Source organism: Pimephales promelas, chromosome 3 (genome assembly GCF_988280905.1).
Source record: "Pimephales promelas chromosome 3, fPimPro1.hap1.1, whole genome shotgun sequence".
Taxonomy (NCBI): Eukaryota; Metazoa; Chordata; class Actinopteri; order Cypriniformes; family Leuciscidae; genus Pimephales; species Pimephales promelas.
In genome coordinates this window covers 34,154,381-34,174,605 of record NC_142771.1, presented here as the reverse complement: position 1 = coordinate 34,174,605, position 20,225 = coordinate 34,154,381, and the positions used below count along the sequence as shown (strand labels likewise).

Here is a 20,225-nt window from a genome sequence, read left to right as displayed (position 1 = left end):
AAAACAGAGCAAATTTTTTTTTTCTCATGAAAAATTAACTCATTAATTCAGAAAAACAGAGCAAAAAAAATTTTCTCATGAAAAATTAACTCGTTAATTCAGAAAAACAGAGCACATTTTTTTTTCTCATGAAAAATTAACTCAATTCAGAAAAACAGAGCAATTTTTTTTTCTCATGAAAAATTAACTCGTTAATTCAGAAAAACAGAGTAGATTTTTTTTCTTCAAGTGAATGCAATACGCCTCCGTAACATCCATAATATTTTTTTCCCACTAAATTTTCATTTTTGGATCATCTGACTCTTTAAACCTACCAATGCAGGTGTGTGTAGTAATTCATCCCATCCGAGAGACGGCGCATGTAAATCAAACAAGTATCGTGCGCACCGCGTGCAGGACACTCATTCTGCGCATGCGCAAGCACGCCACATGGTTAACAGCATAGCTCCAGGATTTTTAATTTCAAGATGGACTCTAGTTAACAAGACATGTGAGATATTTTATTAGATATTTTAAGTCAAGTTCAGGTTTCCACTCTCAGTTTGGAAAAGTTGTACTGCTCTACAAAAAATGGGGAAAACAAAGGTATGTGTTTAACTTGCTTCTAGAGGTAACGCTAGACTATGAGGCTAGTCAGCCTGTCTTTATCTGTGCAGTGTCTCTAAAAGACGGTAAAATAAATAGAATAGTTATTTGTTACACTTCTGTTTATATCTCATAGACTAAGAACCAGAAGAAAGCCCGCGAGGCTGCCAGCGTCCTGGCGGAGGAGTCTTACTCTACTGTGCCGCACACCTTCGTGTTTCAACGGGGTCAGATCGGCAAGAATGTCGGCCAGCTGGTGTTGGACATGAGACGAGTCATGGAGCCTTTCACTGCCAGATCTCTGAAGGTGAACCTCCGATAACTCCGAGTATTCAATGTCTCAGGACCATACACTGAAACCGATGACATGTTTGCAGGTGCGGAAGAAAAACATCTTGAAAGATTTTGTTGCTGTGGCCGGACCTTTAGGAATCAGTCACTTCTCCATATTTACCAAAACAGAAAATAGTGTAAACATGGTGAGTATATTTGCATTATGAGGCCAAAAGTCACTCTATTTTCTGAATGCATATATTTACTCTTGTTGTGAAAAATAGTTATGTCTATACTTTTCTTTTTTTTTTACAAAATGTCAACCCAGAATAATATCTGTCAGTCAGCTCCTCCCCCATCTTACAATTGACTACAAGCTTGCCTTGCAATAAAGGGATAGTTCACCCAAAAATGAAACTTCAGTCATCATTGACTCACCCTCATGTTGTTCCAAACCTGTATGAACTCAAAAGAAGATATTTTTAAGAATATGGGAAACCAAACAGTTGATGGTCCCCATTGATTTCCATAGTATGGACAAAAAAACAACAACTATTGAAACCAGTGGGGTTCATCAACTGTTTGGTTATGACATTCTTCAGTATACCTTCTTTTGTGTTCAGCAGAAGAGAGAAGTTTATACAGGTTTGGAACAAATTTAGGGTGAGTAGATGATGACTGAAGTCTCATTTTTGGGAACTAACCCTTGAAGATATTACACCATCAAATCAACAACACACATAACCCTGCCCTAAAGTTTTAATTTGTTTCACTTAAATCTGAATGTCACAAACATATATTGGTACTTCTGTTACATTGTGACTTGGCATTGCTGATGCCATGCTCTAATTTTTGAGCTACAGGAATGTTTTTTAAAATGATAATAAAAGCAATGAGGTACTAGAGGCTATGATTTTGTAGGTTAATTAATTATATAGTAAGGCTTTCCTACTAGGCTGATATATGTTCATTTTTAATGTTATCGTTATCGGCCTGGTAAGAAAATGTGGCCGATATATTAAAGCCGATAAATAATGCATTATTCCCTTCAGCTGAGACACTCGTTGAGCACTGTTTATGTTTTATATCTTGAAATATGATAGAAATTTCTTCAAAAAATGGAAATTCGGTACAACATGTACAGCGCAAATCTGTCATATCGGTTATACAACACTATAATGAGAACATCATTATAATTGCGCGCTTGGGACATGGATTTAATTGTGAGACTTTTGTTTTTGTTATCAGGCTCTTAAAATTAGATACAAATTTGGATTTAAGTTTATCAGCCGATATATCGGTTATCGGCTTTCAAATATAAAGAATTATCGGTATCGGCTAAAATTTTCAGATCGGTACATCCCTACTTCCTACATAAGGTAAATGTCTCTTTTGCTGTTTCAAAGTTCATGGATGGATCATTTTCTCAGTCTTTTTGAGACAAACTGTGAAGTAATGGCTCTCTCTTTCTTCACAGAGGCTTGCTCGGCTTCCCAAAGGTCCAACGTTATATTTCCGTGTCGCAAAGGTATATAAATGCACTATCTTTGGTTTGGTTTCTCATATTCGAGAGCACAGATGATGACATTTTAGTCAGTATTTTGACTGTTGAGTGATTTCTTTTCAAAGTAAACGTACTGATGTGTTTCTAGTCTCACTTTCAACGCATTACGAATGCTCTTCTAAATTAATTTGTCGTAAAAGCAAATGGTCTCTTTGTTCCAGTACACGCTCATCAGAGATGTAGTTTCATCTTTAAAGAGGCACAGGATGCATGACCAGCAGTTTACCCATCATCCTTTGCTAGTGCTGAATAATTTTGGCATAGAGGGCATGCATGTCAAGCTGATGGCCACCATGTTCCAGAACATGTTCCCCTCGATCAACGTACACAAGGTAACTCGCTCGCTCACAGCTGGAAAACGTTTCTTAACTCATCATGATGAAAGTATAGTCTTCTGAGATCTGTGAAGTGTACAACCAGCTGATATTTTTGTCTTATTAGTGGTGACGTAATATAAAGGTGTCATGCTTGTTTTAATCATTAAAATCTTATCTCTCAGCTCAACCTCAACTGCATCAAAAGATGCGTGCTGTTAAATTACGATCCGGTGTCTCAGGAGGTGGAGTTTCGTCATTAGTAAGTAGCCTGGATTTGTGTTTTTTTTTTGTAACAATGTCAATGTGCACATGATGAAAATTTGAAACATGACTTTCCTGTGATTGTTTTCAAAGTAAACGCACTGATGCACCCTAAAACGAGCGCTATCTTGTGAGGCGTGTTACGATGTCTCCTAACGCTTTCCGTGTCCTTCCGCAGTAGCTTGAAGGTGGTTCCTGTGGGCATGAGTCGAGGGGTGAAGAAGCTCATGCAGGAGAAGTTCCCCAACATGAGCAAGCTGGAGGACATCAGTGAGCTCCTCATGAAGTTAGTCTTCCAAGAGCTTGGAGATCATTGGCATAATTTGATGCATATGATGAAATGTATTATAATTGATGGAACAGTGATGCTTCAAAGTAAACGTTCTGATGCACCAGCGTCATGCTTACATTTGTAATTAAAGTAAGTGGTTTTATGAGTTACACTTTCGTTGTCCATTGCACTTTTCAGAGGCGTCAACCTTTCCGAGAGCGAGGCCGAGCAGGACGGGGATCACAACATCACGGAGCTTCCTCAGGTGTACTCGGGTCGTGGGAACATGGCTTCCCAGCAGAGTGCGGTTCGCTTAACTGAGGTGAGGAAACTCTTTAAAAGCCATTAGTCAAGTTGCTTGTGATATCTTAAAGGGTTAGTTCACCTGAAAATTGTCCCATAATTTACTCCTTCTCAAGCCATCCTAGATGTATATGACTTTCTTCTTTCAGCCGAAAACAATCTGAGTTATATTAAATAATATCCTGGCTTTGTGTTTAACTTGTCATTTAATGAGATCTAATATATGTTGCTAGTAGGGGTGCACGATTCAGAAAATGTCACGATTCGATACCGATTTTTTTTGTCTCGGGATTCGATTCAAAATCGATTTTCGATTCAAAAACGATTCTCGATTCAAAAAACGATTCGCAGGTCTATATAAATGTAGTTTACTTTTTCCTATGTGATTGATTGCAGTAGACATAATTTAAAAGAAAAGTTTGATATAACTTTATATGTCTTCATACAAAAATAAAAGCTTTTGCAACTAAAAAGTGCGAAGTGCCAAGCTTTGGCCAGCTTTTAAATACATTTAATTCAAGTTTAAAATAAAACTTAAATAAAAAGCTTTTACATTTAGCTTTAAAGTGCTGTAGTCAGATCAAACAAACAATTATGCTAAATGTGGTTTAAGGAGTAGGCCTACTTCAGCTACCAGGTTGACTGTTGAAATGTGAACTCGACTGGGCACATTGAACTTCCTAAAAATATATACTAATTTCAGAACCCTTGCGAAAATATTTTAAATAGATTTAAAAAAGCCACCGCTACTGGTAACATCTATGGTTAGATTGATTTGTTTACATCCAGTGAAGTCGTTCATAGGCGCGTAATTTGCGGGTATCTCCAGTTAACTAGCAGAGCATTCATTTAGTTCGCTATTAAATAAGAGACCTGTTGTTTTTGAAATCAAGCTGAGCGCTCGTGTCCGCTGCAATCAGTGTCATGGATACAGTGTTCTCTGTGGCTCACGCAGTCTTCTCTCGGACGCGCGCTTCAATCTATCGCCGTTGTGGAGACTCCGGTGAAATCACAAAATAAAATGCACACAAACGTGATGAACATATTCAGTTTTGATGAGAGAGAGAAAAAACTATACGAGTGCGGTTTAGAACCCGTAACCTCTGACACGCTTGGCAAAAGATCTACAGAACTCAAACATAAGATCTGCGGATCGATGCATTTATTTACTGGTTGAGCAGAGTGGCTGCAAGAACTTGCAATAACTATTTATCAGACCGGCCCTCGCAGCCTCGAAACCATAGAAACACTACCGGACCACCGGTAAAAGTCCCGACTTACCCGATTGCCACTCCGCCCCTGCACGCCATTAAAAAATATAGCCTATGAATCGATTTTTGGAATTCTATGAATCAATTCTGAATCGGTAAAGATTGAATCGCGATTCAAATGTGAATCGATTTTTTTTGCACACCCCTAGTTGCTAGTAGCGAGAATATACCCGACTGTTACACGCATGCACTTTAATGGTCCAGTAGCAGAACTTTTGTGTCAGGTTTTTTTTCCCTCATCAAAACCGATTGTTTATTAGTGGTTATCAAGCACAGACATGTTTGTTTCGATTTCACGGTAACAAAAAGAGAGCCTCACCGCAATGGATTGAAGCGTGCACAGGGCTCTCAAGTGTCACTCATTGAGCGTGACAGTCACTTTTTTTCACGTACTCTCGCCACACATTGTATTTCTCACGCTGAAAAAGTATTTATAATATATTTAATACGCCGCTGCGCCCTAAATGTCTCTGGCCTCGCCGCTCTCACTATGGAACCGGCAGGAATCAAGCGCGTCTCCCCTGCAGTTCTCATTTAGGCTATTATATGCATTCATTTAATTCTCCACTAACCCTTTAAAACGCTGCCTGATTTGGCTGTTCACTTGGGTTTGGAACATGATGGGTGTCTGTTCTGCCATAGATTGGCCCCAGAATGACTCTACAGCTGGTGAAGATATTAGAAGGCATGGGAGAAGGAAATGTGCTTTATCATTCCACAAGTAAGTATAGCTTTGTGTAAGAGACCGTCTAGAAACCAAACGTAGACTGAAATAAAACCTAAGCTGTGATCTGTCTGCAGTCTCAAAAACAGAGGAGGAGCTTCAGGAGATGCTGAACAGGAAGGAGGCCCGTCTGAAAGAGAAAGCAGAGCGGAAGAGAAAACAAGAACAGAACGTTGCTCTAAAAAAAGAAAAACGTGACCAGAATAAGTGAGTATCATCCGTGGTGGTGATGAATCGCTAGATCTGGTGCAGTCTTGTGCTAACAGGCAGGCATGAAAACCCCTCACCACGGATCGTGGCCGTGGCCAGTATTTATTTACCCGCTATATCTCTTTAAACTTTTCAGTGCTAAAAATAAGACAATCATCATTCCTAATGCTGATGCCTGACAGCTAGTCTGGGGTGCGTTTCCCGAAAGCATCGTTAGCCAACTATGGTCGCAAGTTCCGTCGTTATCTGCATAGTTCAACGAGTCGGTGTTTCCCGAAACCATCGTTCCAACGGACATTCGCAAACAGCATCGCTAAGTTGTGTGGTTTGAACGACAGCTCTTGACCTGTGGTTAGAGATTTGGACGTAATAATTCCTTATCTTGAGTAAAATAAGCAAGCTGACATTCAGTACAACTGGTGCCTTTTATTTAGAATTCATACAAATGTAATTTACGTCTTTTCGTTTTTCAAAAGATTTAAAGTGCCGATTTTGAATAGTGCGCATGCATGTGTGAACGTGCTCTACTTTGTAAGAACAAGCCAAAAATTGAGTCTGGTAATAAAGCAAAATAACTGAGAACAATTAGAAATAGTCCTCAGATGACGTCTGTAATTTATATACAAAGAATTAGGGCTGCACGATTAATCGAATTTTAATAACGATCGCGATTTTGGCTTCCCGCGTAATTCGCGTGATCGAGCGATATTTAAAATGCGTCGTTCCGTTTCAAAGGGTTTTTTTTTTACATAGCCAATCTAGCGCTCTGTAAACCACTGTCTGATCACGTGCCTGTATGAGCCCCAGTGCGCGAGAGAGACCGAGTGTGTCTGTGCGCGAGCGACAGTGCACAAAAGAGACGAAGAGCGCGCTCGAAAGTGCGCGAGCCATACCGAGTGTGTCTGTGCACGCGAGAGAGAACGAGTGACAATGCGTAGTGTTAGGGATGGGCAACGATTAATCGCATCCAAAATGCTATCCATTTACCATCAAATATTTATATTTATATATAATATTAATTGTGAATAAATATATATAAATTATATGCATGCACATATTTCTTAAATATATACATGCACGTGTTAGTATTTATATATACAAATTAATTACACACTACACTACGCACATATATTATGTAAACACAAACTTTTATTTTGGATGCGATTAATCGTTGCCCATCCCTAGTAGTTATTACTCCACCACGTGCGAAACCAACGTGGTTGAATGATACTTTGCGACAGTGGGTTTCGGGAAACAGTCGTGACTAGCTAGTTGATTTCTCCAACGATGCATCGTACTATGGTAGTGAAGCAGCGAACTAGGGCAGAATTGTTTTTAAAGTATTTTACACCGCGAGTTTGATAACTGGACTCACTGCCGAACAATGAACTGCACGTCGGAAAGCAAGCCTGAGGTAAGGTAGCTTACAATCTTAACTGTCCTGTCAGATACAGATAGTGATTTTGATTAATTTTAGATCAAATGTGATGGTTAAAATTGTTTCTATACAGTACAAGACTAATTATGAAAGTTTCCTTTATTTTCAGTGCATTTGTTTTACAATATGCTATTACTATCAAGTGTGATGTTCCGGAGTCCCTCTGGTCACACTTAGTCCAAAAAAACTAACTCTTGGCCAAAAATTGGGTCAAATTGATGTGGTTGGTTGGCCCAGTCAATTGTGATTGGTCAACCACTTGGGGTACGTGTCAGAAACGTAACGCCGCTTACTGTAATTGGGACAGTGAACAGCTGTAAACAATATTATATCTATGGTAAATATGGCATCTTCATGTTAATTATATAGTACTTGGTCCTAAAAGTATTTAATTTCTTAAAGGAAAAGGAGCTTGGAGGGAATCAAGAGAAAGGGGCAGCAGGGAGGGCAGGTGTCTGATGATGAAGTGGAGGATCCTGGGAACCAGGAGGACAAGCCTCCAGCCGAGGAGTCTGAGGACGAAGCAGATTATTACAGACAGGCTGTAGGGGAGGAACCAGATGAAGGTATCATTTCACACCCAATTACTTGAAAGTTTTACTCTTATTATTTGCAGTGGTGGTAATTTTCTTCTTTGACTCCATCTCAGACATGTTTCCTGGTGCAAAAAGGAAGCGTGGCCCCGGAAACTCACCGAAACCCTTCAAGAAGAGGAAGCTGTCACCGGGGAAGGGCCCTCCCCAAGACAGGAAGAGTTTTAAGTCGCCTGATAGGGGAAAGAAAGCTGGTGGGCAGCGTTTTGGGGATAGAAAAGCTGGTGGGCAGCGGTTTGGGGATAGAAAAGCTGGTGGGCAGCGGTTTGGGGATAGAAAAGGGCTAGAGGGGAAAAACAGGTTTAGGAAGAGCGAAGGAGGCAAGAGGTTTGGTACAAAAGGGGGAAAGGGCAATAGATTTGCAGGGCCGAAAAAAGGAGAAGCTGGGAAGAAGTACGGCGGGCAGAAAACATTTAAAGGACGTGCTGGTGTGAAACACCAGAAAGGCGCTGGAGGAAAAAAGGACTTCAGACACAAAAAAGGAAAAAGCTAAAGGAAACGAAAATGAACCAGAAGGTGGGACTGTTGCTTCACTGATGCGTCAATTCTGATGCATCATTTCCATGCAAACTTCAGTGTGATGTCAGACTTGTGCCTTGTATAAATGTTCATAGATTTGGATGCAATTGCCAATAAATTTTCAAACCGCCATGCAGCTTTTGTTGGGGGTCGTTCATATTCTTTATAGTGTCACTCAAGCACTCTAGTGTGCTTGTCTGTGCTTGTCTGAGTTTCACACATTGTTCTCTAAAAAAAGTGCACCCTTTGCAAGAGACAGGAAGTTTGACACCGTTTCAAGAGAGATTGTCGGAGTAACTTGCTTGGTAAGTTTTACCAGCTTGTTTGATTTTTAATCAAATTTTCATTTTTTTAATTATGTTTATACACTATTCGATACAATAAAAAACTGCAGAGGATAATATAAAAGCAAGGCTTGTTTCTGTTGTGTTCCTCGTGTATATGTGCTCAGTACAAATAGCTGTTACGTTGTATTAACATGTTATACATGTGTCAGTTGAATAAAGGGTAATTGATGTATAACTTTTCTTGTGGATTTATTGGTTTGAATACATTAAGGTATATGTGCTTAGTCTTATTTAGTGAAAGATTTCTTAGTCGTATGTTTCCAAATATGGTGAAATATTGTTTTGGAGTTTGCAAATTATTAAATTAATTAACTTGTATATTAAAACAAATAACATTAGAAACAAAGCAATGCAGATATATTTTCCATCTCGTCATAAACGGCGTTTGGCATGTGCTGAAAAGACGTGTTTTGCAGTGCACGGGTTGAGCTGTTTTTAGTCATTACACTTGGCTAACCGCAGGGCACGTGTATCTGAATTACAGGAACAAGCAGGTAGTGATTTGTCTTTTTTTAATCATTGCATCTTTTATAAACTAAGCTAAATTTCAAGGTGTAATGTTGATTATGTAAAAGTATTTTGTTGGCTTTAACAAATCATTTTGAAAAAATGCATGGTACAAAAAACTACAATCGGATAAAGAGTTGAATCATAAACAAGGTAGCGAATGGAAAATTATTGTTCTGTTATACAACTTGAAATCTTAAAAATTGTAGAGATACACAATCAAGTTAAATACTGTAACGGTATTATTGTTAGTTCATTTCATAACCTAATAACTTAAGTTTTAAATTGCTTGACTTTTTTTGATATGGAGTTAAAGCAATGTAAAAACATGTTAACATCAATCATATATTTTTTTTACAGTGTAGACACTGCTCAGATTCACAAGTTTTTGTCAAATAACTGGTCGTCACCTGTATATATAGCTCTTTCTACAATACATATTTCAAAGCAACTTTACAAGTTTTGTTTCGTGTCTTAGGCCATCAATGTGTACTTACATTTATGAGTCATTAAATCATGTTAAATTTGGACTTCTCTGTGCATGCTCTTTGAGGTGGTGACCATAGACCTCCATTATTGACAGACACGAAGGGTTTGACCTAAAAATATCAAAGTTGAAAAAACTGTGGAAACAAAGACACCTACATCTTGGATGCCCTTGAGGTAAGCTAAAACATACCAAAATTAAGTTCAAAGTGAACTATCCCTTTAAAGATGCCCTTATTGAAATTGTTTCCTAGGGCCATTTAACTATAAAATGATGCAATATTTGTTAATGGGGCTTTCATTCTGTTGGCAGATTTTAAACTAGTTTAAAAAAAACATATTGTGCCATTTTTTTTTTTTCAGGTTTGGCCATTAAAGCAAATACTCTTCATTCCTGTTTTTTGCTTCTGCATATTATAGAGCCAATTGGATAAATTATGCAGCTATAATTGTGTGTGTGTTGATAAATCATTTTCATAAATTTAAACCTCTATAACTTTTTTTTTGTTTCACCTTTTTGTTTTGTTTTTTATTTCACCAATAATCTGCCATGGGTCTGCTTTAAAATTAGACCAAAATTTTTAAACGCTCAAGGGTTAATGCAACAAATATAGTTTTGGCTGTACAGCAACTCTAAAAGAAAGTCATTGTCTAGCTTAAAGGCACGCTATGTGAGATTTTTGGATCAAAATGTCCAAAAAAACACTAGAACAATATTATATATTTCGTCGATTTGTGCACTTACATTATCCCAAATGTTTCTAAGAGAGTTCAAATCCAGAGAAATAAGCAGTTTTAACAGGACACGGACCATGTCCGTGCGTGGCATATCAATTACATGTAGGCTTTCAAAATGTTAGTATTTTTGTTTAAATCTTGCGCGGCCTCGTTCTGCTCCAACGGCTTTCATAACGTTAATAAATCTTTAATACATGCTGTACCTATTAATCCAACATTCCACCCAGTGGCCAACAGTGGAACTACAACAAATTATAGAGCATAATAGACTGCCGAAGTTATGATATCACTTTGTAGGCCAAAACGCGGAAGTGAAATAGACTGCCAAAGTTATGATGTCACTTTGTAGGCCAAAACGCGGAAGTGAAATAGACTGCCGAAGTTATGACATCACTTTGTAGGCCAAAACGCGGAAGTGAGTTTGCATTTTAGCACTTCCGGTTCCCTCGCACTAAAGTCTATGGGTTTTTTGAATGTGTTTTTGCTAGATCACCTGAAATAAGGTCTGTGGTGAACAAAGCCTCTAGATATTTTCATGTTTTGATCTCTGACATAAAACACACCAGTTATAACCTGCTTGTGGTTTTTTTAAACTTTATTTTGTCTGCTTGTGTTTTTAAAAAACTTTATATATGCTTCGAAATGTATAAATTATTGATTAACTTGTAAAGATTATCTTGATAGACAAAACGTGTGAGGGTCACAACTTTGTTTGTTTTTTGCGATTTTCCAAAAATCTATGGGGAAAATGTATAGCTTTTCGATCTAGGGAACCCATGCGCCGCTAGCTTCCGAGTTGTCCTACAAAGTGACGTCATCACTTCGGCACTCTATGGCTCTTACAACCGGTCATCTATGAATATGATTTCTGCTTGAGCGCCGTTGTATTTTGCACCGGCTGTAACAAGACAATAACTCTATCTACGATTCCCTGAAATCAAGGCGTCATCAAGCCACGCCTTTGTTTTTGAATAAACAACCTCTAGTGGTGAAAAAATTACATGGTGTGCCTTTAAGTAAGTTTTTGATTTATTCTAGGGCTGTCAAACGATTAATCGCAATTAATCGCATCCAAAATAAAAGTTTGTGTTTACATAATATATGTGGGTGCACCGTGTATAATTATTTTGTATATATACAGTATAAATACACACACATGCATGTATATTTAAGAAAAAAAATATGATTTATATATAAAATATTTATATTTATATATATATAAATTATATATAAATATATATACAGTATATACGTGAAAATATTTCTTAAATATATACAAGCATGTGTGTGTATTTATATATATATATATATAAAATAATTATACATGGTGCACCCACATATATTATGTAAACACAAACTTTTATTTTGGATGCGATTAATCATTTGACAGCCCTAATTTATTCATTTCCATTGTAAAAAATAATACGTTATTTAGTGACACTACCAACTCTGTTTGTATTTTTAGGGGTCAGAGAACACCAGAGACAATGAGCAACAGTTCAGAATATATGTACAACTTTCAAGTCCTCCTCCTCCCCCCCATGTATGGCGTTCAGATGTGTGTGGCTCTGCTGGGGAACGTGTTTGCCCTGTGGCTCCTGGCGACCAAAGAGAGGCAGAACTGGCACAGTGGAGTAGTTTTCTCCTGTAACCTGGCCATCTGTGACATTCTTTACGTCCTGACCTTGCCCTTGCTCATCATTTACTATGCCAAAAATAAGAACTGGTCCTTTGGGGATGCTGCATGCAAAATCGAACGCTTCCTCTTCAACTGCAACCTCTACGCCAGCATATTCTTCATCATGTGCATCAGCGTCAACAGATTTGTCGCAATAGTTTACCCGTTCTTCACCCGGAGCTACGTGCTTCCTAAACACGCAAAGATCGCAAGCGTGCTTACGTGGTCCATCGTGATCGTCGCTTCATCACCGGTCTTCAAATTTGCTGGAATCGAATTGAAAGCAAACCACACTCTCTGTGTCTCATGCCATGATGAAAGCCTGCAAAATTCCCACTTTAAGTACAAGCTATCTCTTATGGTCGTAGGCTGCTTGATTCCTATGGTAGTTACCTTTGGGTCTTATTTGGGTGTGATTTGGACCATTCTGAAAAATAAAAACATAACCGCTCTGGAGAAGAGGAAAGTAGCTCTGTTGGTCTCTCTGGTCTGCATCCTTTACGCCACGTCATTTGTGCCCTATCACGTTCTGCAGACGTACCACGAGTATCTGAAGTCAGTGAAACGCACCAAACTCTTGGTGTATAATTCATATCAAGTGTCAAAAGGCCTGACCACCCTGAACATGTGCTTACATCCGCTCTTGTACATGGCTGTGTTTGACAGCATACGGACAACTTGCTGTGGAAGGAGCTCGGATGACTAACCTTCATTATATCTTTTGCCAAAATCTCACGCAGTGACATCCTGGATGACGATTTTCAGCTTGTACTCTGTGCTCGAACGTCTGAAAACCACAAACCACATAGATGAATGAGAAACATGTCCTTGAGTTATTTTTCTATTAAAAAATGTGTATTTGTATGCAAATAAGAACATTTCTGACTGTTACTGACAATTAAAATGCTTGATATGTGTTTGAAACTGCAAAAAAAATAACAATTAAAGATATTTAAGAGATGACACAAAGTGTTATACATAAATTATAGCATTAAATTACCCAGAAAATAACTTCTTATTTAATAATTTGGGGTTTATTGAGCTCCAATAATATTGCAGTACATTGCCATTTAATATATTACTCTCATTGGACTTCACAACTAATATTGTTTAACTCAAGTGAACCTTAAAAGCTTCCTGTATTATATATAATATGCAAATGTGACTTTCCTGAAAAACCTGTACACTCATAATCCACTACATGACTTCTGGCGTCTTAAAGTTTTAGTATAGATCTAAAAACGTCCCCCTTCAGATTGCGAAACACGCATACAATGATTTTTATAATGTAAACATAGAAATAACTTTTATATTCTTAGTGAACACTTACTGGAATGAAGCAAATTAGGTTTACTTGACTATCCATTTAAAAATAAATAAAACATGTTAAAATGAGGGTATCAAAAATCAGCCTTTTGAGGAACAATTTATGCACAAAAATATTTGATCATCTCGTAACCATATTGCATTGCATTGTATTTTTTCAATGCTTTGAATCATAAAAATAGGCATTTAAATATAATCTATAAGATTAGTATTTGTATACTAATGGATTAAATATGCTCAACAATATAACAAGCAATCCCTTTTTTCATTTTATAGTTTGTCTATAAGATCAATAATCTGACTATTATTTCATATTGTCAGGCTTTTGCAGGGTTAAGTCAAGTGTGTATAGCCAATTTCCCAAAATATATCATATTAACCCTCTGGACTTCTTCATCCGAAAATGACCGAAAACATTTACATCGGATGGGGCTGAAACTTGGTGAATTTTGTTGTATTACCTATATGAACACACAAAAAAATCAAGGAGATGATTCTGATTTGTTAAAGGGTCGATTAAAAAAAAAAAAGTCACACTTAGCTTCTTCCCGGTCAAAAATTACCGACATAGGAAATGAATGGGAAATACGAAAAAACAGGAAAACTCAGAGAAACCTTTGGTGGTACAAGCTACAGATCAGCAACTGTGCAGAAAAAAAAGTGTACAGTAATGAAGGGGTGACGCTCTAAAACATCAAGAGTGCAAATAAGACTCCACACACACACACACACACACACACACACATACACAGATAAACTGGCAAGACTGCAACAGCAAATTTGTAGAATATGCAAAATAAAATCAAGTGAAAAAAAATCTTGCTCAAATGCACACACACACACACACACACATACATACAGAGAAAGAGAGAGAGAGAGATTCACTGGTAATACTACAACAGCAAATTTTGACAATATGCAAAAATAAATAAATAAAAATAATAATAAATAAAAAAAGAGGCTCTCAAATGCAACACACACACACACAGAGAGAGAGAGAGAGAGAGAGAGAGAGAGAGAGAGAGAGAGAGAGAGAGATTCACTGGTAAGACTGCAACAGCAAATTTTGATAATATGCAAAAATAAATATAAAAAAAATACAAAAGAGACTCTCGCTCAAATGCATCACACACACAGAGAGATTTTATGTTTCTGTTCGATCATAATTGCTGTTCCCTTCTGAAGTTTTTATTACTTATTGAATTTAAATTAATAAAAATACCAATTTATTGCAAAATGTCTGTATAAAGTGTTTTGAATTATCACTAACCATCCCTTTTTTGTTCAATTTTTTGAATGATCAAATACTGAGTAACAAAAATCTTTGCATTGTGTTCTCTTTCTAACCAAATGCTATAGTTTGATTGTAATCATAATGCAACACCTGATACTTATTTAAAAATGTTGTTAATTTTTTTGGTACATTGGTACATTTTTTTAATTAAGCTGGCACTCTATTTTGTTGCATTTATTGATATATATATATATATATATATATATATATTAATTCTAATTGAAAATATAGCTCATAAAATTATATAATTAAGGCAAAGTATCATGAAAAACTAAAAATTCTAAATAATAATCAGAAAATATTAGGCTATAGAACAAAAATATATTTGAATGGTTATCCTGGGAAAAAGTAAAGTTAAATTTTAAGGCTTCGTCCATTTTTGACCGGGAGGAAGCTATTTACGAAGAAGCCCAGAGGGATAAAGTAGCTTTAGAGAAAATATTCCAGCTAAAGCAGCTTTAGAGAAAATATTTGCTGTTCAGCAACACATGTGAAGCTCTGAAGCTAAGCTTACCATAGTGTTTATGCATTTCATAGGAAAAGTTGGTAACACTTTACATTAAGGTTCGTTATTTAACATTAGTTCATGTATTAACTAACATGAACTAACCATGAGCAATACATTTGTTACTGTATTTGTTCATCTTTGTTAACGTTAGCTTAGGGTTCGTTTTAACTAGTAAGTTATCGAACCTGTAAAGTTTTACCGAAAAGTTGTGGTTGCTATTAAATTTTTGAGGCAACATAAGGCATTTTCTTATGTCCCTACGTAGATGGATGAAATATAATTAGAAGAATACCTGGTTTACCAAGAGGAAGAGGGGGGGGGGGGGGGAAACTGCTAATTTTAGCCTTTACTGTCTATGATTTTAGCACAATTTATCTTCTCTCCCCTCCCCCCTCACGCCTGCAGTCGTCCTCCGCGCGCACAGGGGTCGCTGTAGCGCAGCGCGTGCTCTCGTCGACCGCTCGCTCACTGTCCCGCGAAACGCTTCCTCTCGAGGCTACCCGTAAAGATGCCGTCGATCGAATTCGACGAGTAAGTTTTTCATATCGTTTTTACAGACTCTTATTCCTGTTCAATAGGCGTCTAATGACTTGTGTTTTTCGACAGCTCAAAGCCGAGCTGGGCTGATCAGGTGGAGGAGGAGGGAGATGAAGGTACGAGGCCGCAGCGCAGCCTCCGCTTAAATATCATCACACACACGTGTTTAACACACACTCTTTCATTAAAATACACTCATTACACGATGAAGCCATATGAGAGCATGCTTTACAGATATAGAAACACTCAGATTATTGTGAAAGTACAGGAAGTGCCCACTGAAGAAGTCAGCTGGTGTTGTGGACGGTGGCTACTAACGTTATATGTCACTGTACTTATTTGCCATATTAAATAGCACTGTTCAATGTACTCTACTATAATGTTTACTTGTCAGTCGTGACAATTAGGCAAATGGAGTAAAAAATAGATGCAAAGAGGCTTTTTTTTACACTACTTGGATATGTGACAACACTAAACATGTTAATATTCCATGCTGTCAATTAATATGAGGTCATACAAGTGTAAAAATACAAGAATTATGATTATAAAATAGTATTTGTATTAGATAGCATGCTGTTCCTGCCTTGTGAACTTAATAACCATAGTAACGCATCTATAAGAGATCAGTTCATATAAAATATATCTCAACAGGTTCACTTCCTTCGCCAAAAGAGACCGTCAAAGGTAACATCAAGACCGCCACAGAATACAAGATAGATGAAGATGGCCAGAAGTTTAAGGTCAGTAGTTTTATAGTATTTATATTATATAGTACTTGTGTAAAGGTGTCAGGAAAATCAGGTTTCATATTTGTCCGTTGCTCCTCTGGACAGATTATCAGGACGTTTAAAATTGAGACACGGAAGGCCTCCAAAGCAGTCGCCAGGAGGAAGGTATGTCTTCATTTGTCTTTAGTATATTCATATCTAGGCCTGTCACGGCCTAGATAGGAATATAATATCATGAATTTTGTGCCGATGATTAATTGTCAAACAAATAATTGCGATTAACAATTTACTATAAGCTGAAAAAAAAAAATATATATATAAATATAATTGCCTTTTAACGTGATAAACTGAGCCTGAATGTTTTACTTAAATATGCATGAAACTAATATTTAAATAAGACTTCGAGTTTCTTTTGTGTACTTCACAACAATTCATTTTATATTCTTGAAACTTAAACTGCACAATTAGACGATTAATCAATAATCGTGACGAGCCTATTTATATATCCTTATTAAACATTTTGTAATCGATTTTATGAGAGATTGATTGTCTTTTCCCCAACAGAACTGGAAGAAATTCGGCAACTCTGAATTTGATCAACCAGGTCCGAATGTTGCCACCACTACCGTGAGTGATGACGTCTTCATGACCTTCATCTCCAGTAAAGAGGTATGATAGTGATGAACTCCCACTTTTGGCACTGATCCTTACTAAGAAACGTGTTTTTAAAGTCAGCTCTAATTTGGTGCGAGCTGATATATTTTTCGTCCTTTGACGCGTTTCACTTCCCTGTTGTACCGACGCCAACTTGAAGTGATTCTCCCTGCTGTTTTACAGGACTTGAATGCTCAAGACCAAGATGAGGACCCAATGAACAAGCTGAAAGGTCAGAAGATCGTGTCTTGCCGTATCTGTAAGGGGGATCACTGGACCACTCGCTGTCCGTACAAGGACACGCTCGGTCCAATGCAGAAGGAACTGGCCGAGCAGTTGGGCCTGTCCACGGGAGAAAAGGAGAAGGCAGCGGGTACAGGTATGTCAAGCATATTTTGGGGGTCAATTATTCTTATTTTTATGTAAATCAATAATTTTGTTTTGATATCTAGAGCCCGAGCCTGCCCAACCGGTTCAAAGCAAGACTGGGAAGTATGTTCCCCCCAGCCTGCGGGACGGTGGCACTCGCAGAGGAGAGTCCATGCAGCCTAACCGCAGAGGTGTGTGTGTTAGAGATTCAGATCTACAACACTGATGTTCTTCGTCATGAAGGCTAATGCTAATGTGTTGGTAATTTCTCTGCAGCGGATGATAATGCTACAATCCGCGTGACCAACCTTTCCGAGGACACCAGGGAGACGGATCTGCAGGAGCTTTTCAGACCTTTCGGCTCCATCTCTAGGATCTATCTGGCCAAGGACAAGAACACAGGCCAGTCTAAGGTGAGAGATGTGAAACACCACGAGGAGGAAAAGATCCAAGTTGATTCATTTACTCATGAAGAAAAACAGGAACATGGGCTTGATCGTTCACCTAAAAATAAACCAAATTGCTCACTTGTTTTTATGTGTTAATAACACATGAAACAACATGTGAGTTATTTTTCTGGAGAAATTCATATGACTTCTTTTCCCGTCACTCCAGGGCTTTGCCTTCATCAGCTTCCACCGCCGCGAGGACGCAGCCAGAGCCATCGCGGGTGTGTCGGGCTTTGGATACGATCATCTCATTCTCAATGTGGAATGGGCCAAGTGAGTGCTCCAGAAACTCTTCATTTATAGGAACCGAGATTAGTTGTCGTCATTTACTCACCCTCATGTTGTTCTAAACCTGTATGAGTTTCTTCTATTGAACACAAAAGTATAATTTTGAACTAGAGCCAGACCGATATATCGGCAGACCGATATTATCGGCCGATATTAGGCATTTTCCAAACTATCGGTATCGGCAGTTATAATGGCCGATAAATGAATATTTCAAAAATAAAATAAAAACGGACGAAACACGCTTGAACCATTTCATGAGTGTTGGAGTTGTATAGTTTGTCCACCAGAGGGCACTCTACACCGTCCCTGTTGGCAACACTCGTTGAGCTGGTCATGATACATAAATTGCTTGAATAACAATTAAAAGAACGTCCTCATCAGTTCTCTTAACTCAGATAAGCATGACAAAATTTGTGACTATCATGTCCAGGTTTGCTGCTGTTAAATAAACCGAGAGTGAAGCGGAATTAGCTAGTAATAGTTACGTTACGTTGTTACCGTGTAGTTGACTGACTGTCCTTTTAACTTAAGTATTTCTTTAATAGCGTTACATCAATGAGACGCATCATCTCTGCTTGGCCTGTTATATTGAAAATGTATGTTTTACAATTTGCAGTATGACGTAATCCATTGCTAAATTATGGCTCATCATAGACTAGCTAACCACAAAACTAGCCAATGCATCAGTCTGTTCTGTTGTGACAATAAAAGAAACTGCATTATCATATTATTTTAGTTAAAACTCATAAATAACTACAAATAACTAATGTTATGGAAATCTGTTAATGTTTTGTTGCGTGTTTCTGAAATAAAAAAAATTAAAAATATTGGCCGATATATCGGAATATCGGATTTTAAAACCAACAAATATTTGTATCGCCCATCGCTATCGGCCTTCAAAATCCTTTATCGGTCGGGCTCTATTTTGAACAACCAGTTGACGTCCATAGTATTTTTTTTCCTACTATTGAAGTCAGTGGCTACCGTCAATCGACTGGCCTCTGACATTCTTCAAAATATCTTCTTTTGAAGAGATTTCTATAGAGATCAAAAACATACCTAGTATGTGATCGCCATGGACCAATGGTAGTTTGAAGGTGTTTACCAGTCGGAGTGAACTTTTTGCGAACTTTTGTTTCAAAGTCTCCTAACAAAATTTTTGTTTTTACTTCAATTTCGCTTGAAGTATACCAGGGCCTTTAGAATGTAAATCGAGCAGCAGGTATGTTTTCTCTGATCTGATCATGTTTTGTTTTTCCAGGCCCTCCAACAACTGAGAAAGTTCCAGAAATATTCCAGGAGGTCTGGAGCTGTTCTCAAGGCAGTGATTCAAATAAATGCAAATAATAAAACATCCAGTTGTCTGATGTGTTGTGGCTATGTTCCTTAATTTGTCTTTGATCAGCTTGTTTTCGGAGTACTTGCAATGATTCTCTTACAAATAATTGGGAAGTAATGAAGAATTCTGAGGGAAATGCAGATCTGCTTTTGTTAAATGTTCTATATAGCAGTCTGAAGGTGGACATCACTTAAGACAGGGCTGAAACCACCATAGACATATGGATGACAAAGATTTAAGTGATTTTTGAGGTGGTTTTCCTCAGCAGTTCATAATTACCAATCAAATCAAAGAAGTTAGGCTTCCGGTCACAGATCCAGAACATTCCAGCGCGACGCGGCAGTTTTATCGGTAAAGTCCGTCTTTAGACGGTAAAGTAAATTCTACACACAGCAAAACAAACATTGGTCTTATTTGTCTTCTTATCATGAAAATATTCATGAAAACTATCAAGTAACAGGGCTGAACTCAGCATAACGGGGTTGAAGTGATGATCATTATTTCCATATAGAATGGATTTCTTTATTATGGCTTATTTTTTTTCTTTTTCCCTGCCTCTGTGTCCCCTTTCCACCTTTCACACTCACTCCTAATAATCTCATAATCGATAATTTCTGACAGTTCACATCACAATACAACAAGTCTACA

The 20,225-nt window shown here is 37.7% G+C and overlaps 3 protein-coding genes across 5 annotated transcripts in view; all 3 read left to right on the top strand.

The window, feature by feature from the left end:
• The window catches only part of p2ry11 (purinergic receptor P2Y11), a 106,073-nt gene extending 93,028 nt beyond the window's left edge, over positions 1–13,045 (top strand). Inside the window, exons 1-3 of one of the 3 annotated variants that reach the window (XM_039686010.2) lie at positions 8,547–8,634; positions 9,737–9,846; positions 11,873–13,045. In XM_039686010.2, coding sequence (XP_039541944.1) covers positions 9,836–9,846; positions 11,873–12,791 — 930 coding nt within the window. In that variant the 5' untranslated portion in view covers positions 8,547–8,634; positions 9,737–9,835 and the 3' untranslated portion in view covers positions 12,792–13,045. Of the gene's footprint in view, positions 1–8,546; positions 8,635–9,736; positions 9,847–11,872 lie in introns of those variants that run through there. The other 2 variants (XM_089128776.1, XM_089128775.1) reach the window with 2 other exon arrangements.
• Positions 406–8,851, top strand: ppan (peter pan homolog). The gene is made up of 12 exons (XM_039685991.2): positions 406–585; positions 722–892; positions 963–1,064; positions 2,336–2,386; positions 2,584–2,754; positions 2,922–2,998; positions 3,179–3,286; positions 3,470–3,593; positions 5,488–5,566; positions 5,647–5,776; positions 7,620–7,783; positions 7,867–8,851. Exons 1-12 carry the CDS (start codon positions 571–573, stop codon positions 8,301–8,303), a joined length of 1,629 nt encoding a protein of 542 aa, XP_039541925.2. The 5' UTR covers positions 406–570; the 3' UTR covers positions 8,304–8,851.
• Positions 13,046–15,607: 2,562 nt separating the features above from the next.
• eif3g (eukaryotic translation initiation factor 3, subunit G) lies at positions 15,608–19,605 on the top strand. Its single transcript, XM_039686012.2, has 10 exons — positions 15,608–15,744; positions 15,820–15,866; positions 16,402–16,490; positions 16,584–16,643; positions 17,043–17,147; positions 17,316–17,511; positions 17,585–17,692; positions 17,778–17,914; positions 18,117–18,223; positions 19,500–19,605. Exons 1-10 carry the CDS (start codon positions 15,722–15,724, stop codon positions 19,513–19,515), a joined length of 888 nt encoding a protein of 295 aa, XP_039541946.2. The 5' UTR covers positions 15,608–15,721; the 3' UTR covers positions 19,516–19,605.
• The last annotated feature ends 620 nt before the right edge of the window (positions 19,606–20,225 follow it).